At 33.3% G+C, this 18,709-nt stretch overlaps 1 protein-coding gene across 1 annotated transcript in view; it reads right to left on the bottom strand.

Annotated features, from left to right (window-relative positions):
* CrebA (Cyclic-AMP response element binding protein A) overlaps window positions 1–18,047 on the bottom strand; it is a 113,404-nt gene extending 95,357 nt beyond the window's left edge. Inside the window, exon 1 of the mRNA XM_077438661.1 lies at window positions 17,651–18,047. Within this exon, the coding sequence (XP_077294787.1) occupies window positions 17,651–17,719 (69 nt within the window). The 5' untranslated portion in view covers window positions 17,720–18,047. The remainder of the gene's footprint in view (window positions 1–17,650) is intronic.
* Between the last annotated feature and the right edge of the window lie 662 nt (window positions 18,048–18,709).

Genomic DNA, 18,709 nt, shown 5'->3' with positions numbered 1-18,709 from the left:
GTGGTAAATATAATAATACAAATTTAAAAAATTCATCTTGACACACATTTACGTACATATTATCAAGCAACCCTATATATTTTCTAAAAAATATTCAAAAAACATATTCTCATTTTGTCAAAACGTCAAACTTACTTCTTTCCATGTCATTTTAATTTTCCTAAATATATAATAGTAAGATAATTCCATTTCAAATAGAATAGTGGATGTTTTACTACTGATAAGAAATATACAAAATGGATAGTCAACGTCTTTGTTGTAAATATTTTACAAATTTAACTTAAGAACCATTATAAATTTGCACTTGAAATCTACAACATAATCTCAATAAAATTAAGCAGAAGTCTTTTATTAATTTCAGAGACGTTTTAACGATGTAATATAAATTATTTCTCAAGTTCCAAGTATACAACCATCGAAGCAAAAGTTCTCACGTATGTATTATACATATGTACATATAAAATATATGTGATTCTGTATAATTCGTGTTCCTAGCGTTGAAGCAATATTTAATGTGCAGTGTAATAAAGAGAGATACTTGGAAATTTCATTTTCATTTTAAATGCTTTTTATTGTTCATAAATGATGTTCACAATACATCTTAACTTTCTTGTTAATATGTTAATTTTAATGTTAGTGTATATGTTACAGCCCAAGAATACATTTTGTTCGTTCATGAACATACCAGTTTGTTCATACATGAACCAATCTAGCCAGTTACTATGTACAGATAAGAACAAATTAACAAACTATTAGGCATAATTTTAAGTATTCTCAATTATTTGTCCCATCCTCTATATATATATATATACATACAAATGTATGCTTTCTCTGGATTAAAATAATTTTAATATTAGCAGAAATGGTAATTATAGCAATGCTGAAATGCAGTTCCCGCAGGATTTCCTTTTTAAATACTTAATGTTTTGACAGTTCAAAAATTTTGACAGCTAAAAGACATGGCGAGTCTATTTGGAGATATTTAGTTTTTGAATGTTAGCATTTAAACCAAAACCAATAGCTCATGTATGAAGAGCCTAGTATGTTCATAAACGAACTGTAGTGAACACTTGGACTGAAACATATACATATGTACAGTATTAAAATAAGAAGGATTGCGAACTGCGTTATCGTTGATTTTATCTTTTGAGCCTGCTAGCCGAATTACCCGGCGTTGCTCAGTTACATTTTTTATTTATTTTATTTTATTTTTATTTTATTTAGATACATAGAGGTGAAAGTTACATAGATACGCTAAAGCAGAGTAGAATAAGATTTGATTGTTCTATGTTGAAGACTGTAGGATTGTATAGTTGACAAACAAACATGAATATTTATTTAATGATTTTTTTTTATCACACTTCATAGAAGTGATCGTGAATTCTTCGCCGCGTCCTTAACAACTATTGAACTATTACAAATGAAAAAACAAATCAAGAATGAGCAAGCAGTTTATGCACAGACGAGTACCCTTGACCTATTGTACCCTTTCGGCCGATCTTCTCCGTCACGAAAATGTTCACCTATCTTCAGATCCTCGCCATAGTGCCGCATGGTAACCGATGCAGGACTCAAACGGTAATATCAAACGCATAATTCAACGGTAGAATGTCCGACAATAGGTCACTTGACACAAGAAAGGCGAAAAAAACCCGTTGCCTCAACAACCAACAACCTTGACATTATAAATTGTTGGGGCGACGCTGAAAAAAAATCTGGTTCTGACGCCGACTCGCCAAAAATTATCATGCGGGAACTTTCGAAACTGTGGTACTGGACAAGATCAAATCTGACCAGGCAAATGTCAATCGGGTAGATCGGTCGAAAATTTGTACGTTTTACACTTTTTTATCCGTTTCAACGACAGTGACTAACGAGCCAGTACGTGTGGGATTTATATATTACGTATTACTAGCGTCCATTGCCATATTCGATCGATTCGAGTCGAATTGATGGGAGTTTGGAATATGTAGTAATCGTAGAATTTTGAGCTACTCTACTATTAAGCATAGGAAATATTGTAGATTTGATTCATCTGAATTATAGAACAAATCTTCTAAATATTTTAGAAGCCAGCCTAATATATTGTTGACAACTTTGACTCAATATATGTACATACCTACATACATACATATGTATGTATTTTACCACTTCTCTAGTACTTACATATGTATATGTACATATGAATGTGTATGAATTCATATTACGCAACATTTTATAATGTACTGAATATTATGTACGTATGATTATATATACGAATTTTGAATTATATTATATAATATACTAGTGTTTTTACTCGGCTTCGCTCAGTATTTTTTACTTTAGCAGTCTTTACTTAAATCTAGTATTTATTGCTGTGCCAAAAAGGAGTAATGAAATCAATAGGCAATTATTTTTTCTATTGATTGTAATTTTTTATTGCTTTTAAATACTTATTATTTAATATAATTATTTATCTAGCTCATTTTAAAAGTCAAAAATATGCTTTTTTCCGTAATATTATAATCTAATTTCGCTAATTATTAACTTTATCACGTTTATAGGGATTGGTTCGAGCGGTAAATGATTTTTAATTAAGATTTAAAATGCACATAAACGGAGTATGCAAGAACGAGATGAAGAATGGAGAGCACATCACTCCATCTCACTCGCTCACTCTCACTTACAAGGGATTAGCGATGAGTAGAGGTAGGATAGGTAAGGGGCCGCTCATTGTTCCATTGTTGTAAATCCTTTGTAAAAAAGGTTCGTCAAACCTTTAACAATGCATTTACAACATTTGAACAATACACGGCACCTTCTGGGTCCGGGCTTTAGCGATGAGCCTAGAATATTTCATATTGTAATTTAAAATAATATTTTTTATATACATAGTTTTCCTCTTCATTTTACCGCCCTATGAAATGTATCTTGCTTGCTCACGGTACGTCCCTATATCTGTCACTTTCTAATATAACCAAATTTATTCGATCTATAGAGATTGGAATGGCACTGGGCGGGTCATGTACATAGATAGAAGAACGGATGATAGTTGGATGAAAAAAGTGCTCGAATGGTACCCGAGAGAGTGTAAAAGGATGCGAGGCCAGTGGCGTAGCGAAGGGGGGGGGGTCCAGGGGGTCTGGACCCCCCCCCCTTGGCAGAGTGCAGTCGGCGCCAAAATATCCCACTCCTGTCGCAATTGATCGTTTGTACCATTTTTGGATAGTTTTTTATCCCAAATCCATGACAGATTTTTAGGACGTAAATATATAGCCAGCAGCATAGCTCGGACGTTAAGCTTCTGCTTACCGTCAAGAAGGTGCCGGGTTCTATCCCTGAATGAAAATGAATTTTTCAGAGTATGCTGTTGGTCAGACCTGGATTTGTGACTCCAGGTTGATCGTTTCCTATCAGAGTTTGCCAATTTTCTCTGATTTCATTGTTGAAACGGTTCCCGGAAAAAAAATTGGCTAAAAATCCTTCCTACCTACTATGTCACCTCTATTTGAAATTTGATGGATGTACAATAAAAATTTATGTACAATTCATAGATGTCTCGTTAATTTGCGAGTTTTTTCAGTGGCTCGCAATTCAACGACTTATAATAAAAAAATGCTGCATTTGTATTTGTAATTGGCCAGGAAGGCGCATTGGGATTTACCTGTAAGGCCTTCCTGGTATATATGTAAAATAAAAATAATAAAATAAAAATAATATACTTGAAAATTTCCAATGTTTTACTTCCTGGTGGAAAAAGTTCTCAACCATCAAGTGTTTTAAAAAATAAGATAAAGACTTCGGGGGAAATTTACAACCAAGATATATTTTGTGGGCCTTGCATTCTAACTGGAGAGTTGGAAATGTGGTGGCAATATATAAGTACTAGTGAAAATCGACCAAAAAACGCACTAGCTGCAATTGCAATTTACAATCCTTCAATTTTCCCCATTATTTACATACTTCTAAAAATTCTAGCAACACTTCCGGTGACAACAGCCACAAGTGAACGGAGCTTTTCCAAACTACGATGACTAAAAACATATTTAAGAAATATGTACGATGTCGGAAAATCGACTAAATGGACTTGCTTTATTAGATATTCATAGGGATATAAATGTTAGTGCAGAAAAAATATTAGATAAATACGCGAAGATTGGATCTGTGAATTTCGTACTTTTTTAAAGTATTCATTATTTTTATTTTATTTGAATTTTGTTCATACTATATGTTTATTACGTATTTACTTTATTTTTATATGTTGTGATTTTATATTAATTATATATAAATTATCTTGCCTTTTTTCCTGTCAAACCCCCCCCCCCCCTTAACAAAATCCTGGCTACGCCACTGTGCGAGGCAGACCACAGGGGGGATGAGTAGATGAAATCAGAAAAATGTGTCGGATGAGTTGAATGAGAGTTTCCCAAAACAGAGACGAATGAGAGCATATTAGAGTGACTTTCATCCAGCAGAGGGTGGCGAATGGCTGTGAATGATGACTATGTATATTCAATGGATTATGAATCATTTTCCGATTACAAAATTGGGCAAAACTCATAAAACATATAAATATACCAAAAATATAAAGAGCTCCTCTTTTTACTAATTGTTCTTTCTATTGATATTGAAAAAGGTTACTTTTGGTTAAGTAGTAAAAATTTAAATCGGAATCACTATTAAAACAGCAAAATAGCATATTTTTGTCGCCTAAAGTCTTAAAACTGCCAAAAAACACTATTACTGAATTTTAATAGTAATAAAAATTTTAATTTTACCAATAATTACCAACAGGAAAAATCATTATGTTTTCAAAGCTTTTTAAGCGTTACTTTGAATTGATCGTACTTCTAATGTAGTAATATTAATTATATATTATATGTTCATATCGCGATTAGTAGCTCATTGCACCGTATCGTCAGCGACTGACTCGTACTATATTTATGTAATAATATGATAAATTACAATAGTAGAGAATATATCTAAGAAGAGTTAATACCACATACATTTTGAAACATGCATGCAACACTATAACATTCGAACATCCGAGCAGATTTCAAACAACGATAGCAATACATCATCGACTATCAACACGAAACATGTCAAGGCCCCAGTCAATTATTATAATATTACATATTCTCTTAATTTGCGACAACCCAACCGGTCTGTAGGAACAACGACATGACATCGCTCGATCGACATTATCGAACGATGCGATCGAGACCGACCGCGCATTCTTACATACGTAAATTCGAAAGAGGGACATCGTTAACACGTTTCATGCGGGAGGACGCGATTTCGGGCACACGTGAATGTCCTTGGGCGGGGTCAAACATCGGCAAATTGTTAGAAATTCCACGAACGATCGCTTTTTTTGAATAATTTAGCCGTCAATGGACGTCCGACATAACAATTTGTATGCTCGGTGTTGAGCGGCGAGGAACGGTGCCGGCGCGAGTACCGTTCAAGAACTAGCTGTCGGTGTGCATTATATGTCGGTGTATTAATGTCGGTTCAACAGTTGAGGACCTCGTAGTCACGATTTTGGTAAGGTCAACGTTGGCGCGTCTTCAGGTGCTCATTCATGACCCCTAGAATCACCTTGCCCTTATGAGCCAATGGCTCCGTTAACCCTTTCGCCGCACGAAGCGGGATTTAATCTTCGGACGTGTTAAATTGCCTTTCTTCCACATACATACATACAGACATATTAATGGATATCGCAGAATCCTTCTTCGACGTATAACTAAGTATATTCGTGAAGATGCAATGCATGTGTACTAAGGGTAGTCGCGACATGAAACCGCCTATAAAATCACTACAACATATTTACAAATAAATTATATCGCGCGCTCATATTACCATTATTAACCTATGCTTCACCTGTATGGAATAACGCCTCGAATATTAACATCCAAGCTCCTAGTAATACAAAATAAATCCCTAAAAATAATTTATAATACACCCATATATACTAACTTGAAAAAACTGCATGCCATAAATAATATTCCTACAAACTAACGAGTAGATTCTATGTCAGAATCACTAATAGCCATACTAACACACTTGTGAAGAGTCTCAGTGATTACAACAAAATGTCTATACCCTTCAGGTATATACACAGATTACCTAAACACAATCTGCTTTAGAGTCTTTAATTAATATTATGTATTAGATGTATTATGAGCATTTATAAGAATTTTAAATAGGTGTTTGGGCTCTTTTTCCTATTATGCTGTACATTAACATTAGAATAATATAATACTATGATTACTAACCAAATTAAATTAAAATTGTAATATAGAAAATGATCAGTAGATCAGTAGCTATTAAAATAGATATAAGATGTACATATTGTGAACATAATTTCGTAATAATAAAAAGCATTTAAAAAACAAAAAAAAAAATACAAATATTCTATAATGACAATTATGGCAAGAACACACTCAAAAAACGTACTGTGCCAAACTTTTGAGTGTTTTCATAACGTGTATTTCAAGCGTTGCGATGCAATAGTGGAGATTCGTTGCGGTGAAGACATTACTGATGACAATTCGTTGTATGGTTCGTGCATACCATGTATTTATGTGTGTATCTACATATGAGCCTTTTATAAATATATAGCAAAACATTAAATATAATGATTTGCGTTTAATAATATTTAAATATACTGGTGGCCTGTAATACGTTTATTATGCTTTTCCGAGATTCTGGACATATCGAATTAAAAGTGTGAATTAAGCCAAACAGAAATATTGTTTTTGTAACTGAAAATTGGACTTTCGCCAATTTCAATTGTAACAGCTCATATATTTGTATAATAAAAGTTGTATATATAGTAAAAAACGATACGAAAGCGGATTTAATATTTTTTTCTCGACTTTGCTGATAACCCAATACGATATCGGTCACAGTGTCACAGTTCCAATTCGAAGTTATCGAAATTCGTTCGAAAATTACTGCTATTTTTGTTATCTTTTGGACAATATGTACGTACACTTGTATACCGACAATAATCTGTTGAAAGTTTTTTGAACATGATTTTTAACTTCGATGATATATTGACGTATGTATTAAGCTTTAGCTTAAGTTCAAGAAAACATCATTTGAATGTCAAATCATACATATGTACATTTACGCACATAAACTTAATGTGTCATTATTAATTAAACATGTTAGTTGAAACGTCTATGTATAGAACAAAAATAAACAAACGCCTCGAACTGACAATACTACAAAATCAACCTATCGAAGAAAGATACATTCAACATTTGCACTGTTATGCAGATGGTATGCATACATTATACTTACAAAGTATGCACGTATGAAAGATGCTGTGTTGCACTCACAATGAACAATTGCATTGAATGCACTTGACGTCGTTTGTATTATAGTATTATTTCATGTTGGAGGCGTTTGGCCTGAACACTGTTTATATTCGGGCCATGTCTTCTCAGTGCTGGTCGTTGGCCCAGTGGCGGCTCGTAAATGCCGTGGGAAAAGAAGCTTTTCACACACACACAAACACACTTTTACATTTAATAATAAAAATAGAGTAATTTACAATTAAAATGAAGAGATATAGATCCGTTTTGCAAGGAAGTCGTGGAAGGAAGCCGACCTGTTTTCGGCAAACTTAAATTAAACGGCAAAAATCTGGGGCACAGGAATTGAACGTTTTTTACACACGAAAAAATCGACATTTACCCACTTCAAAATATAGGCTTTCGATGAGATAAGCTTGCATATGTAATGAGATGGACTTTCACAGTTGAAATCGAGAGTGGAAAGGTACATTCGTACAGGTGGTTAGAAACGAGAAATATAAGTACATACATATGAATATCTCGCTTTATTTAAATATATAGATGTATATGTATATTATTATATATTTGCATATGTAAAATTGGATAAAAATTGATTTGTATGCAATATATTATAACGTTAAAATGTTATGATCAACGTTTTACAACCATATATGCAATATACGTTAGTATTATATGCATTTCTACATACATTGTAAAGATAAGTAAAAAAGGATGAGCTTAACTCTAAGTATAACAACCTAATATTTCCCATGAATTTGGTTACGTAAGCGATAATATGTATATCTATTTTAAATGTAACATTTTTTGCAACTGTTTACGTAGTTTAGTCACAGTTTAGATAATTTGTTAAAGCAATGGACTAATGACCTGGTTATGACTCAAATCCCAACACAAACTGTAAAAAAAAATTGTGGGATGTTCTAAACGTAGCTACAGTTTATAAATAGCAATGTTATTTCAGATTGATCGATGTTTTCAATATTTAAATTAGACCTCATCCCGTTAAAGAAATTTGGCAACTTTCTTCAAGTTATTGAAACAATTCCATACAAAAGTTATTCCGCTAAATCATTGGTAACTACAGAAAGAAATTAAACACTATTTCGTCACATCAATTGTATCTTTGAGCTCTCCACTGTCATAAATTATATGTATATATGTAAAACATAAGTATAGAAAATAGTATGAGTAATACCCATATCTCTACCTCTACTCCTTTCCTTTTGGACATGCTTGAGTATAATTCCCTTGAATTTGGGAGAAATTCATTAATTTATTCTCCAGCTTCTACGTGGTAATACGTCATGCCAGTCGTTGCTAGAACAGTTGGGACTTTATGTCCCTGATAATTATATGCGTGGTAGACATCATCATTTGATGATTGCACCTCCTACTCACACATTTCTTTATCGGATGGTTCCTATTCAAAGAGCTATCCAACTTCTTTATGAAATCGTTGCTGATATGCCTGAATGTGATATTTTCCATCTTAGTGAATGTAGGCTATCGAAGATTATTTTAACTTATCTGGAAGCCTGCGCTCACCACTATTTTCATAATTGGATATGATGTATAAGTGGAATGTTGATCTTCTCTCTTTCATTTGGGCCTCGTAGGGATGTTTTGCATTTGGGACTGGTACTTATATGTATATTGGTGCTGGCTATAGATGCAAAACATTCCGTATTTTGTATTTTATTTGATATTTTTATCTGATATCTGCTATTATTATAATGCTTTAATTTATTGATTTAGTAAATAAATAAATAAAACTTGTATCATTGTCAGTTAAAATTAAATCACTGCATACTATATTGTATACTGTTTAGAAAGCATATAAGATAATACAAATAGTTCTAAACCTACAACAAAACGTGACTAACGTAAGCATATGTAGGCTTCATAAGTACACAAACATCTCAGAAGCCTTTAAACTTTCAATTTCAAATATCGAAATTTTATATATAGACTAACTTTATTATAACAGTTTTTCGAACTATTAATCAGTAAATTGATATGCAAGATTGACATTTTCGAACAATAAAAATAGTAGATCTCTCCGTAATTTTGCGAATAATGTATGAAATCTCAAATCAAAAGTCAAAAGTATGTATTTTCACTTTTTTTTCCCACTGTTAATACTATTTTATATTGAGTATTTTCTATTGAAACATGTTTATTCGGATAGTGTACTGGCCACACTATTTTTTATTTTCATTTAAAGGGGTTAATTGGAAGTGTGCTGAATTTTAAATCGGTAAAATTGCGAGCTAAAGACTCGTACTAGTATTTACTCGTATTTACACGAATCTGAATTGAATTAATAGGGATAATATATTAAATTGTCTTTATATGAGAATTAAAAAAAAATCCAATTAGAAAAATCATATTTCTACTATTCTTGTGGATTTATAACAAAAATTCGTTTATTTTATCGAGGTAAGCCAGTTATCAATTGGGCATAGATCTATAAGAATAGTCATATCTTGTCTCTGAACCATTTTTCGTGTCGAACAGTGTAATCGAAGAGGTGGTCGCCAACGTCCAGATACGGACAAGGCATTAAGAAGAAGAGCCATATGCTGGCTAATATTAGTAAAACAGCAATTTTCATTTCCACAAAAATATCCTACGCTGTCTGTGTTTAAACAAGTGTACTTTTTCTACGAAATTTTCATGTGTTGTGGAAATCTCGCGAGCGAAAGAGTTCAAAAGCAATTTTCTCCGTAATTTATAAATGTCACATGCCGAATGCTTTCACGGGACAGCCGAACACATCAATTCGTGTGGAAAGGGCTAAAAATGTGACGTTTCATCGGTTTGACTTTCAAATCCACGTTCTTCTTGGCCTCGGACATTCTCTCGCAGCATCGGAATGCAATCAAGTTCATCAGCGCCGGTGCAACAATGTCGTGTCCCTCACCGGTTACCAATGCACCGTTAAAACCGTAAATTCGATCTGTCCGCGTTGTCGTCGCGCGACGCCACTGTCTGCAGATTCTCAGCAGTGGCGGCAGGTGTGGAAAAAAAGTGTCACTGGAACTTTGCACGCGTTTTTCACTTTTCACACACTTGCGCAACCGGAACGTCATAATCTTCGATTACGAAACGGCAAAGAAATTTCACGAACGAAATCCAATTTGACGTGTGGTTATGATGGAGAGTGTTGTCTTTTTTTGTATTTTTAAGGAGCTTTTCATGTCAAAGGTGGACTTAGTCGGCGGTCGTGTGAAAATTATTATAATATACTGATGTAATGAATACTTTCAAAGCCAATAAGTACTTTTGTATGACAGAATATGAAAACAGCCGTGATTTTTGAATGAAAAAGATTTATTACATCGACACATTTTTTTATTGATTAATTGACTTTCTATTCTGTTCTATCTATAACCATCATTATTTTTCTTTTCATACTTTAATTTGGTAGTATTATAGTGGTGGGAAGCCGGTTATGCTGGTTTTTGCGAGCCGGTTGCCAAAGTTTTTTCTGATTTATTAATGATTCAACTTTTATTGACTAATTTCAGCTGAAGAAAAAAACGGAAAGTTGACAAGAAGACATTATCATAATTTTTAAACATTTTGATTGTATTCTATAGTACATATGTACATACATACATAGTTATACAGAGTTAATGCATTTTGAAATAAATTCGATTGCGGTGCTTTTTATGTACATTTCAGCTTGTAATTAAAAAAATTAAATGGCAAGAAAGATTTTAGAGACATCCAAAATTTTGGATTTGGGATAAAAATATTTAAAAACGACTATATAATGCATTAGGCAATATATAAATACGATAATAAATCAACATTAATACATAAATCAAGAATAGAGTTGACAGACCATTAGCTGAATGGACACTTGGCCGAACGGGCATTAGGCCGACGGACATTTAGCCGAATGAAATGAAATTTAATTGTTAAAATTTATCAAAAATATAAAATTTTAATGAGGTCGAGGTGATTTATGAATAATGTATCTAATTTCAGTGAGTTTTGAGTAATGTCTATACACTTGTTCGCCCATATATCTGTTCGGTCAAATGTCCGGTCGGCCAAAAGTCGTCGGCCTAATGTGCGTTCGGCCAAGCGTCCGTCGGCCAATTGTCCATTCGGCCAAAAGTTCGGCGCACGAATAATATAATATTATTATCGTGTACAACTTTTAAGGATTCCCAACTATTATATATTTATTTTGAATAAACAGACCAAAAGTCAACTAAATTAGTAGAAATATTACTATTGATTATTTGATTTTATGGTTTCTGATTCAATTGAAAAGACGTATGTATATTAAATACACGTATATACTTATTATTCAGTGCGTGTTACAAGTTTCTGTCGTTCACATTTGATACGAAAACACTCTCATACATATATTCTAATGAATAAATCTAATGCTATTATCACAAACGTGTATTTAAAAATCAAAAAAAACTTCGCCGATTGCTTACAAATAATAAGCAAACAAGAGCGTACATATGTACATACAAAATGAGCGATGAGAATATGTGCATACGATTACTCGATGCACTGCTTCAATACTAACATATCATTAAAACCTGCATAGCAATACGTGCACTGGTGTCACTACATACTTCAGATCTTAAAAACGCTCATTGTTCGCACGGAATTTGTGACATAGACGACAGACAATTAGCCGAAGTTGCAAAATTTCGCGGAAAAATAGGCGGCTGACGTCACCAGACGATACAGCGTGGCAATTTCGAAGTTCTCCGTCGTGAACCGGAGGTGGGTAAATCCATGGTGTGAAACGACCACGATTCATAAACATTAACATAATTATGAATCGGTGTTCGCAAGGAGAACGATCGTGACCGGCGTGCACTGTCGGTGCAACACCACACCGCTGCTGCACCGGTGGAAAGTTTGTGCATCTTAAACTGCCGTGTGGAAAATCGCAACGCGGAAAATATCAGCCGGGGAAAACTCTCGTCGAGTTGTGTAATGCCGTTGGAGGGAAACGTTGCGTCATTTGAATGACGAAACTGATCAGGCGTGAAATTAGTCGCGTGAGTGCATTTATAAACTCATGGTGCGTTTAAAAATAATTGGGCAAGTGAGTGAAGCCCTTCGAGTGCGCTTGGCGCCGCTTAATGTGATCAAGAAGTAAATACATATGTCTGTATTTAGTGAATTTTGAGGAATTAAAGAGTGTATCTATTTCAATGTTGTCGTTCTAAATTGAATTTTAATCCCTTTGTAACATAAAACTTTATGCTTTTCATTGAATACAATTCCTGCTCACGTGCCCATTTTGCTCGTTATTTCTATTTTTTTTCAATTCATAACTCGTCTTTCATCTGTATTATATGTAATATTAAGGCGACTTGCTAAAAATAAATACATTGGAAACCATTTAAATGTCGTTTTATAATTGTTTTGTTATAAAACAAAATAAATGAATCCAAAAAAACTGTCGTTGAAATGTTTGCATGAAAGTAAAGTTCAAAAACAAATTTTATAATGAATTTCGAAGGAAATTCGTTAGCATTTCCATTTTTACGAACGTGCGAATAGAGCTGTACTCAAAATAAATAAAATACACTTGGGCGAAAAATTATTTCAAGAAGTATTTCATATATTGACGACACGAAAAGGTTTCAAAAGATTTGAGAAATACGGACTTCGAAGAGGAACAAGAGAAAGAATTGCACTAAATGCGATCTAAAAATAAGACAACACACTGAATCGTACGGCATGGACGTGGTCGTGGTTTCCAGCTATGATGGATGTATCTTCACGTCGTTGTTAATTCGTACGATATTATTATTTAGACAAGTTTCGCCTACATTTCTTCAAATATGGGAATCGCTCTCAAACTTACATATGTCAATACAAGGATAAAATATCACCAAAATCACTCCAGGGGTGAGTTTTTCCCTGAATAAAGACAATATACATACATATATAGATTAGGCGTACTAGCATTTTTTTAAAATGTGCAAAAATTTCTAAATAAAAAAACGTGCCGCGTTTTACTCAGTGTCTGTACCTTTAATCTGTTATACAAGTCATAATCATGTCCCTGAGCTCTTGAAAAGACATCAGAGACGTCATTTAGGGTTTCAATGAAGGGCATTTACCCCCCCCCCCCTTTCCCCCCGTCGGAAACATGCGTTTAATTTGATGAAATGCATGTTCAAATCGATCGATTTATCTATCGATCGCCTAATCATATCGTCTATTTATCGATTACTAGTTGTTTTACCCGGCTTCGCTCAGTGTTTGTAATATAAAATTAACATGGCGAATTTATTTTAATCAAAAAAATATATATCGAATCCTCGTCATAGAAACTTTGATTTGTTTTCGATGTTACCAACCAACATTACATACTTACATACATAATTAGTCACTTTCGGAATTATATATTAGATTCGTTACTAAAAGTTTAGGCCACAAACTGGCCAACTTTTGCCTCCCCCCCCCCCTTCCCTTAGAAAAACCTGAAATTATTTCGCTGAAAGATAGCATAATGTGAAGAAGTGGTTTAAAAGCAATATTTCAGTGCTTAAAGATTATATATCTCCCATATAAATAAATGATGACAAAACAGTGCTAGTTTAATTAATGTCGCTTAATTTAAACAAAATATAAACAATATTATAATTTAAATAAAAAAAATTGACACTCATTTGTTTGAAACGGTCCGCTATATAATATAATTATAAAAAGCGACGAAAATGAGTATTTAATTATTATAGGATTTTTTATTATTTTAGGACATTCTGCAAGACGCCATTTTATATTCCCATTGTAATTCAATTTGCAGGTAAATCTCGTGAAATTTTCTTCACGAGCATAGCAACAGCTCACGATATTACGGTTAATTCAGTTTTATTCGAGCTAAAAAATGAAATAAAAATATTTATATACCCATCAACACAAATGTATAAACACATACATACATACAGACATACAATCATACCTACCTTGATATCATTGAGATATTAAATCTTTTTATTGCGCGATAAAAGCGACACGTTGCGATTAACATACGGAATAAAATATAATAGATAACATACAGAAATATATTATGTATAATATACGGGTTATGAATTACACATTTTTATTGCACACATTGTACCTTTAGTCCGTAAAACAAATGATTATTAAAAGTTTAAAATTTTCAACATTTTTTTTCGATCAAATAAAGCACTTTCGAAGCTATAGTGTTGCATAGACGTCATAAAATCGTGATTTAACGATTGTAAAAAATTGTATTGCAACCGATTTGTATGATTGAGTGCATTCGCACAACTCTACCCGCAGATTTATAAGCAATTACGTTTGAAAAAAAATCATGGAGAAAATTTATGTTACTGCAGGCATATTTTAACATTGTAATAGTTATCACATTCACACACAAGCACAATATTGTATATATAAATAAATACACACACTGCACAGAACAATCTGTTCAATTTAACGCTTGAAACTATGCGGGTGATAATATTCACATTTATTATCGTAAAAAGCATACGAATTTAACCGGTACAGGGGGGACTAAAAAGCGACAATATGTCGTCGAAAAAATTGGACGTTTGATCAAGATGACAAAAGTACAACTTTTTATAGTGATTCAACGCGCATGCATACTGAAGGGAAATTTTCTTATACAAAAGTCCAAGGTGTAGTCGAAAATGGTATAGAAAAAAATCCAATACAAACATGCAAATTGAATATATTATATTAGGAATCCATACAATCCGTAAATCAATGAAGTATACGATTTTAAATAATAGGAGAGATTTCATCAAATAAAATTGCACTTTTTAAGTAAATATTACTCATTAAGACGGCTGGACACTAGTGCCTTGTCCATACAAACGTATTACACTTCTCCCTTCCTCAATTATGGCACTAGAGAAATTATTTTTTAATATACTATGATTATCCACCATAGGCATGTTTCTGTGGTTTTATTTTTTTGATTAGTTATTTTTTAAAGGAGCTAGGAGCCGCCAAGCATCTATAAAATCGCCTCTTTTTTACACCCACGAAAAGAGTCCAGTGTGCTTATTTAACGGTTGATTTAAAAAAAAAAAAAAAGAGCACACAAACATAGAAAATATCTTTCTCATACTGATGATGAAATTTTTTTTTTAATTGGTCCAGTTTCGGAGGAGAAAACTGGAGAATACGAAACCTCGATTTTGTCGATTTAAAATACGTATTATCTGGTCGAAGCGCAACTGTCGCATTCACTCAATATATATATATATATATATATATATATATATATATATATATATATATATATATATATATATATATATATATATATATATATATATATATATATATATATATTGATATATATTGTCGCATTCACTCAATATATATGTATATCGAAGAAAGGAACGGCAACAAAATTAAGGTTTAGTGTATAGAGCCCTCTTAAGCTCGATCTGAAATTGGTTAAGTAGAAAAGCATGGTTTTCCGGTTCACAATTAATATTATAATATTAAAAGCCATTCTTATCATACATGCTATTACACGAAAAGATAGCGATCGCCGTACCTCATCATCATGGCGGACGCGTGATACGATTAAAGTATCCGATAAATCGAGAAACGTATTTATTATCCGGATCAAATCTCGCACGAAAACTACAAAAGCAGAATCGGACGATTGTATATGTAATTCTGGACTAATTTTACACATTGCAAATATTTGTTGTTCGCCCTACCCACCCATAAGCAACAATCAACAGTACAAACGTCGTTGGCGCCTAATCGTTTATGTATTATTAATTATATAATAGGTGTATGTGTGTATGTAAATAATCAACAAAAACAAACGCGCAATGTTCAAATTTGACTGATAAATTAGTATGGTTATGATTTGTCTTGCTAAACGATACGAGATGAATACACTTAACCCTTGACACGCGCATGCCTGCTATTATGCATAAATCCCTTTGAATTGATTGCTGGCTTGTTATTTCTAATCGTTTAATATTCATTCGTTTTTGACGGATTGTAAGTAAACTTTTAGTTTTAAGTTCTGGATATAAATTTAATTAAATATTTTAAAAATAACAGTTGAAAATTACCAGTAGTATTACATAAAAATTTTATACGAAATGTTTCAGTGAAACTTTTGTAATAAAAAATTTAATAAACGCTACAATTTTTTATGTATTATATAAGCTGTAAATAGGTTTATCTATTATGAAACAATTTTCAATGCTATAAGTATAATAACAAGTTTCATTGTAAAGAAAATACATTGTATCTAAAGTGAATGTTTGCTTACTTACATACATACATATATTTCAATATTGTTTTGAGGTTGAATATTACGTAAAATTAGCAATACAAAGATCAATTTCGTTTGCAAATATATACGTATAATCTCCCCTAAATTGAAACAAACTTAATTTTCTAATATTAAAGTGATGATATTAGCAGTATAAGCAATTTTTTTATAAAACGGTAGATCAATTAAATAAAAACTGTAAAAAAAAAAAACACATTATCCTATTATATTAACCTTTTATTTTATTACGATTATGATTACTATGAGGCATTGGCTGAATATAATTGTGATTATATTATTATAATCTGTGATGGAATTATTTAAGCTGAAACTTGACATTATGTAGAATCTTCTCTTGTAAAACATTTCAACAAATTTTGTGTAGTTTCGTACGTTTGTACCAATGAGAAATTGAATGAATATATTTGTAATTGTATTATTATAATCTGTGATGGAATTATTTAAGCTGAAACTTAATATTGTGTTGAATATTCTCTTGTAAAACATTTCATCAAATTTTGTACGTTTGTACCCATGAGGCATTGAATGAATATATTTTTAATTGTATTATCTGTGATTGATTTTTTTAAGCAGAAAGTTGACTTTGTATTGAATATTCTCTTGTAAAACATTTCATCAAATTTTGTGCAGTACAGTTCATCAAATTGTACCACTCCATCATCCAAACCAAAAATTCTTTCACATAAAACATCAAATTCATGAATGAAATAGTAAAAAATAGCAATTGAATCGATCGAAATCGGAATACTCCTTGTACAAATTTATCAAATACAAACAAACCGGCTAGAGATGTTAAGCGGGAAATTTCCCGCTATCGCCGAAATTCCGCGAAGATTAAATTCACACCGTGTAAACCACTTTATCTTTCAACACCGGCGGCCTGGATATGTTTACCAAGTTACGCCTATTTATATAAATATTTTCAAAAAAAAATCACACTCAGCAGGGTTAAGGTTATGGACGCTAGCGCGCGTCGCTCGAGACCGAACGGCGCCAAATTCAAAACCCGAACCGCAAATCAACTCACCGGGTCTAAATCGGAGTCCCAGAGTTCCTTGAGGTCCCCGGAACCGATCCCGAAGTACGTATCCATCATGGTGACGAGAGGGTTAACACCAAGTACACACAATATGCGAACTTGCGAGAATATATCGCAGTACAACACAACACTCACTAGGGTTGAACACTGTTGGTTTTTCTTTTTTGTTTGGGTTTTTTTTCAGTTAGCGGGTTAGCGATGGAGTTAACGTTACCGTTGTCGTTAAAGTGTTACCGTTAACGGCGTTAGCGGTAACGACTCGTCCACGGCCACCGTCAACGGCCGCGGATAGCCGCACAGTGAACGTTTCCACCCAACCGGTCCCCCCACCATTCGAACGCGCCTGTCAAACAAGCGTGTGCACAGCCCTGGTTTTGGTGTGAGTGGTGTCTGGGGGGGCAGCCCTGGGTAGGTGGGTTTCCACCCCTCCCATTCGTGAGAAGTTCTACATTGAAAAGTACTATGGGGTACCTATAGGGGGTCTTGAACGATCGCTTGATTAGTTTCGACATTGTTATATACATAGGTATATATGTATGTATGTATGTGGGCTAGTTTTCATATTAAATTTTAAATGATTATTATTAAAATGGTTAATATTTTTATTTTATACTAGCTGAACCCTACATGCGTTGCAATGCCATAATAACGCATGCAATTCCTGTTCCCGTTCCCGTTCTCATTCCCATTCTCGTTCCCGTACACATTTGTCGGAAAAACGCAGACAGCGAACACATTTGAAATTATTGCGTTGTAAAGACACTCATTCCCGTTTTTCCCATTTTTTTTCATAGTAATCTTCCCGGACATGCATACAACAAATTCTGAAAATTCCATCGTAATCGGTTCAGTGGTTTAGGAGCCTATTCGAGACATTCATTTTTATATACATATGTATCAGTGGCGTGCGCTGAAATTCTCTCTCTTTTTGTCGTACAGCTTTAATTAATGTGCACGAACGGGATACAAGAGGAACAGCCTGTTCCTCTTGTATCCTGCTCGTGCATATTAAGTAAGGCTGTACGACAAAAAGAGAGAGAATTTCAG

This window comes from Arctopsyche grandis, chromosome 9 (assembly GCF_051622035.1).
Source record: "Arctopsyche grandis isolate Sample6627 chromosome 9, ASM5162203v2, whole genome shotgun sequence".
NCBI lineage: Eukaryota > Metazoa > Arthropoda > Insecta > Trichoptera > Hydropsychidae > Arctopsyche > Arctopsyche grandis.
This window is presented reverse-complemented; position numbering and strand designations above follow the sequence as displayed.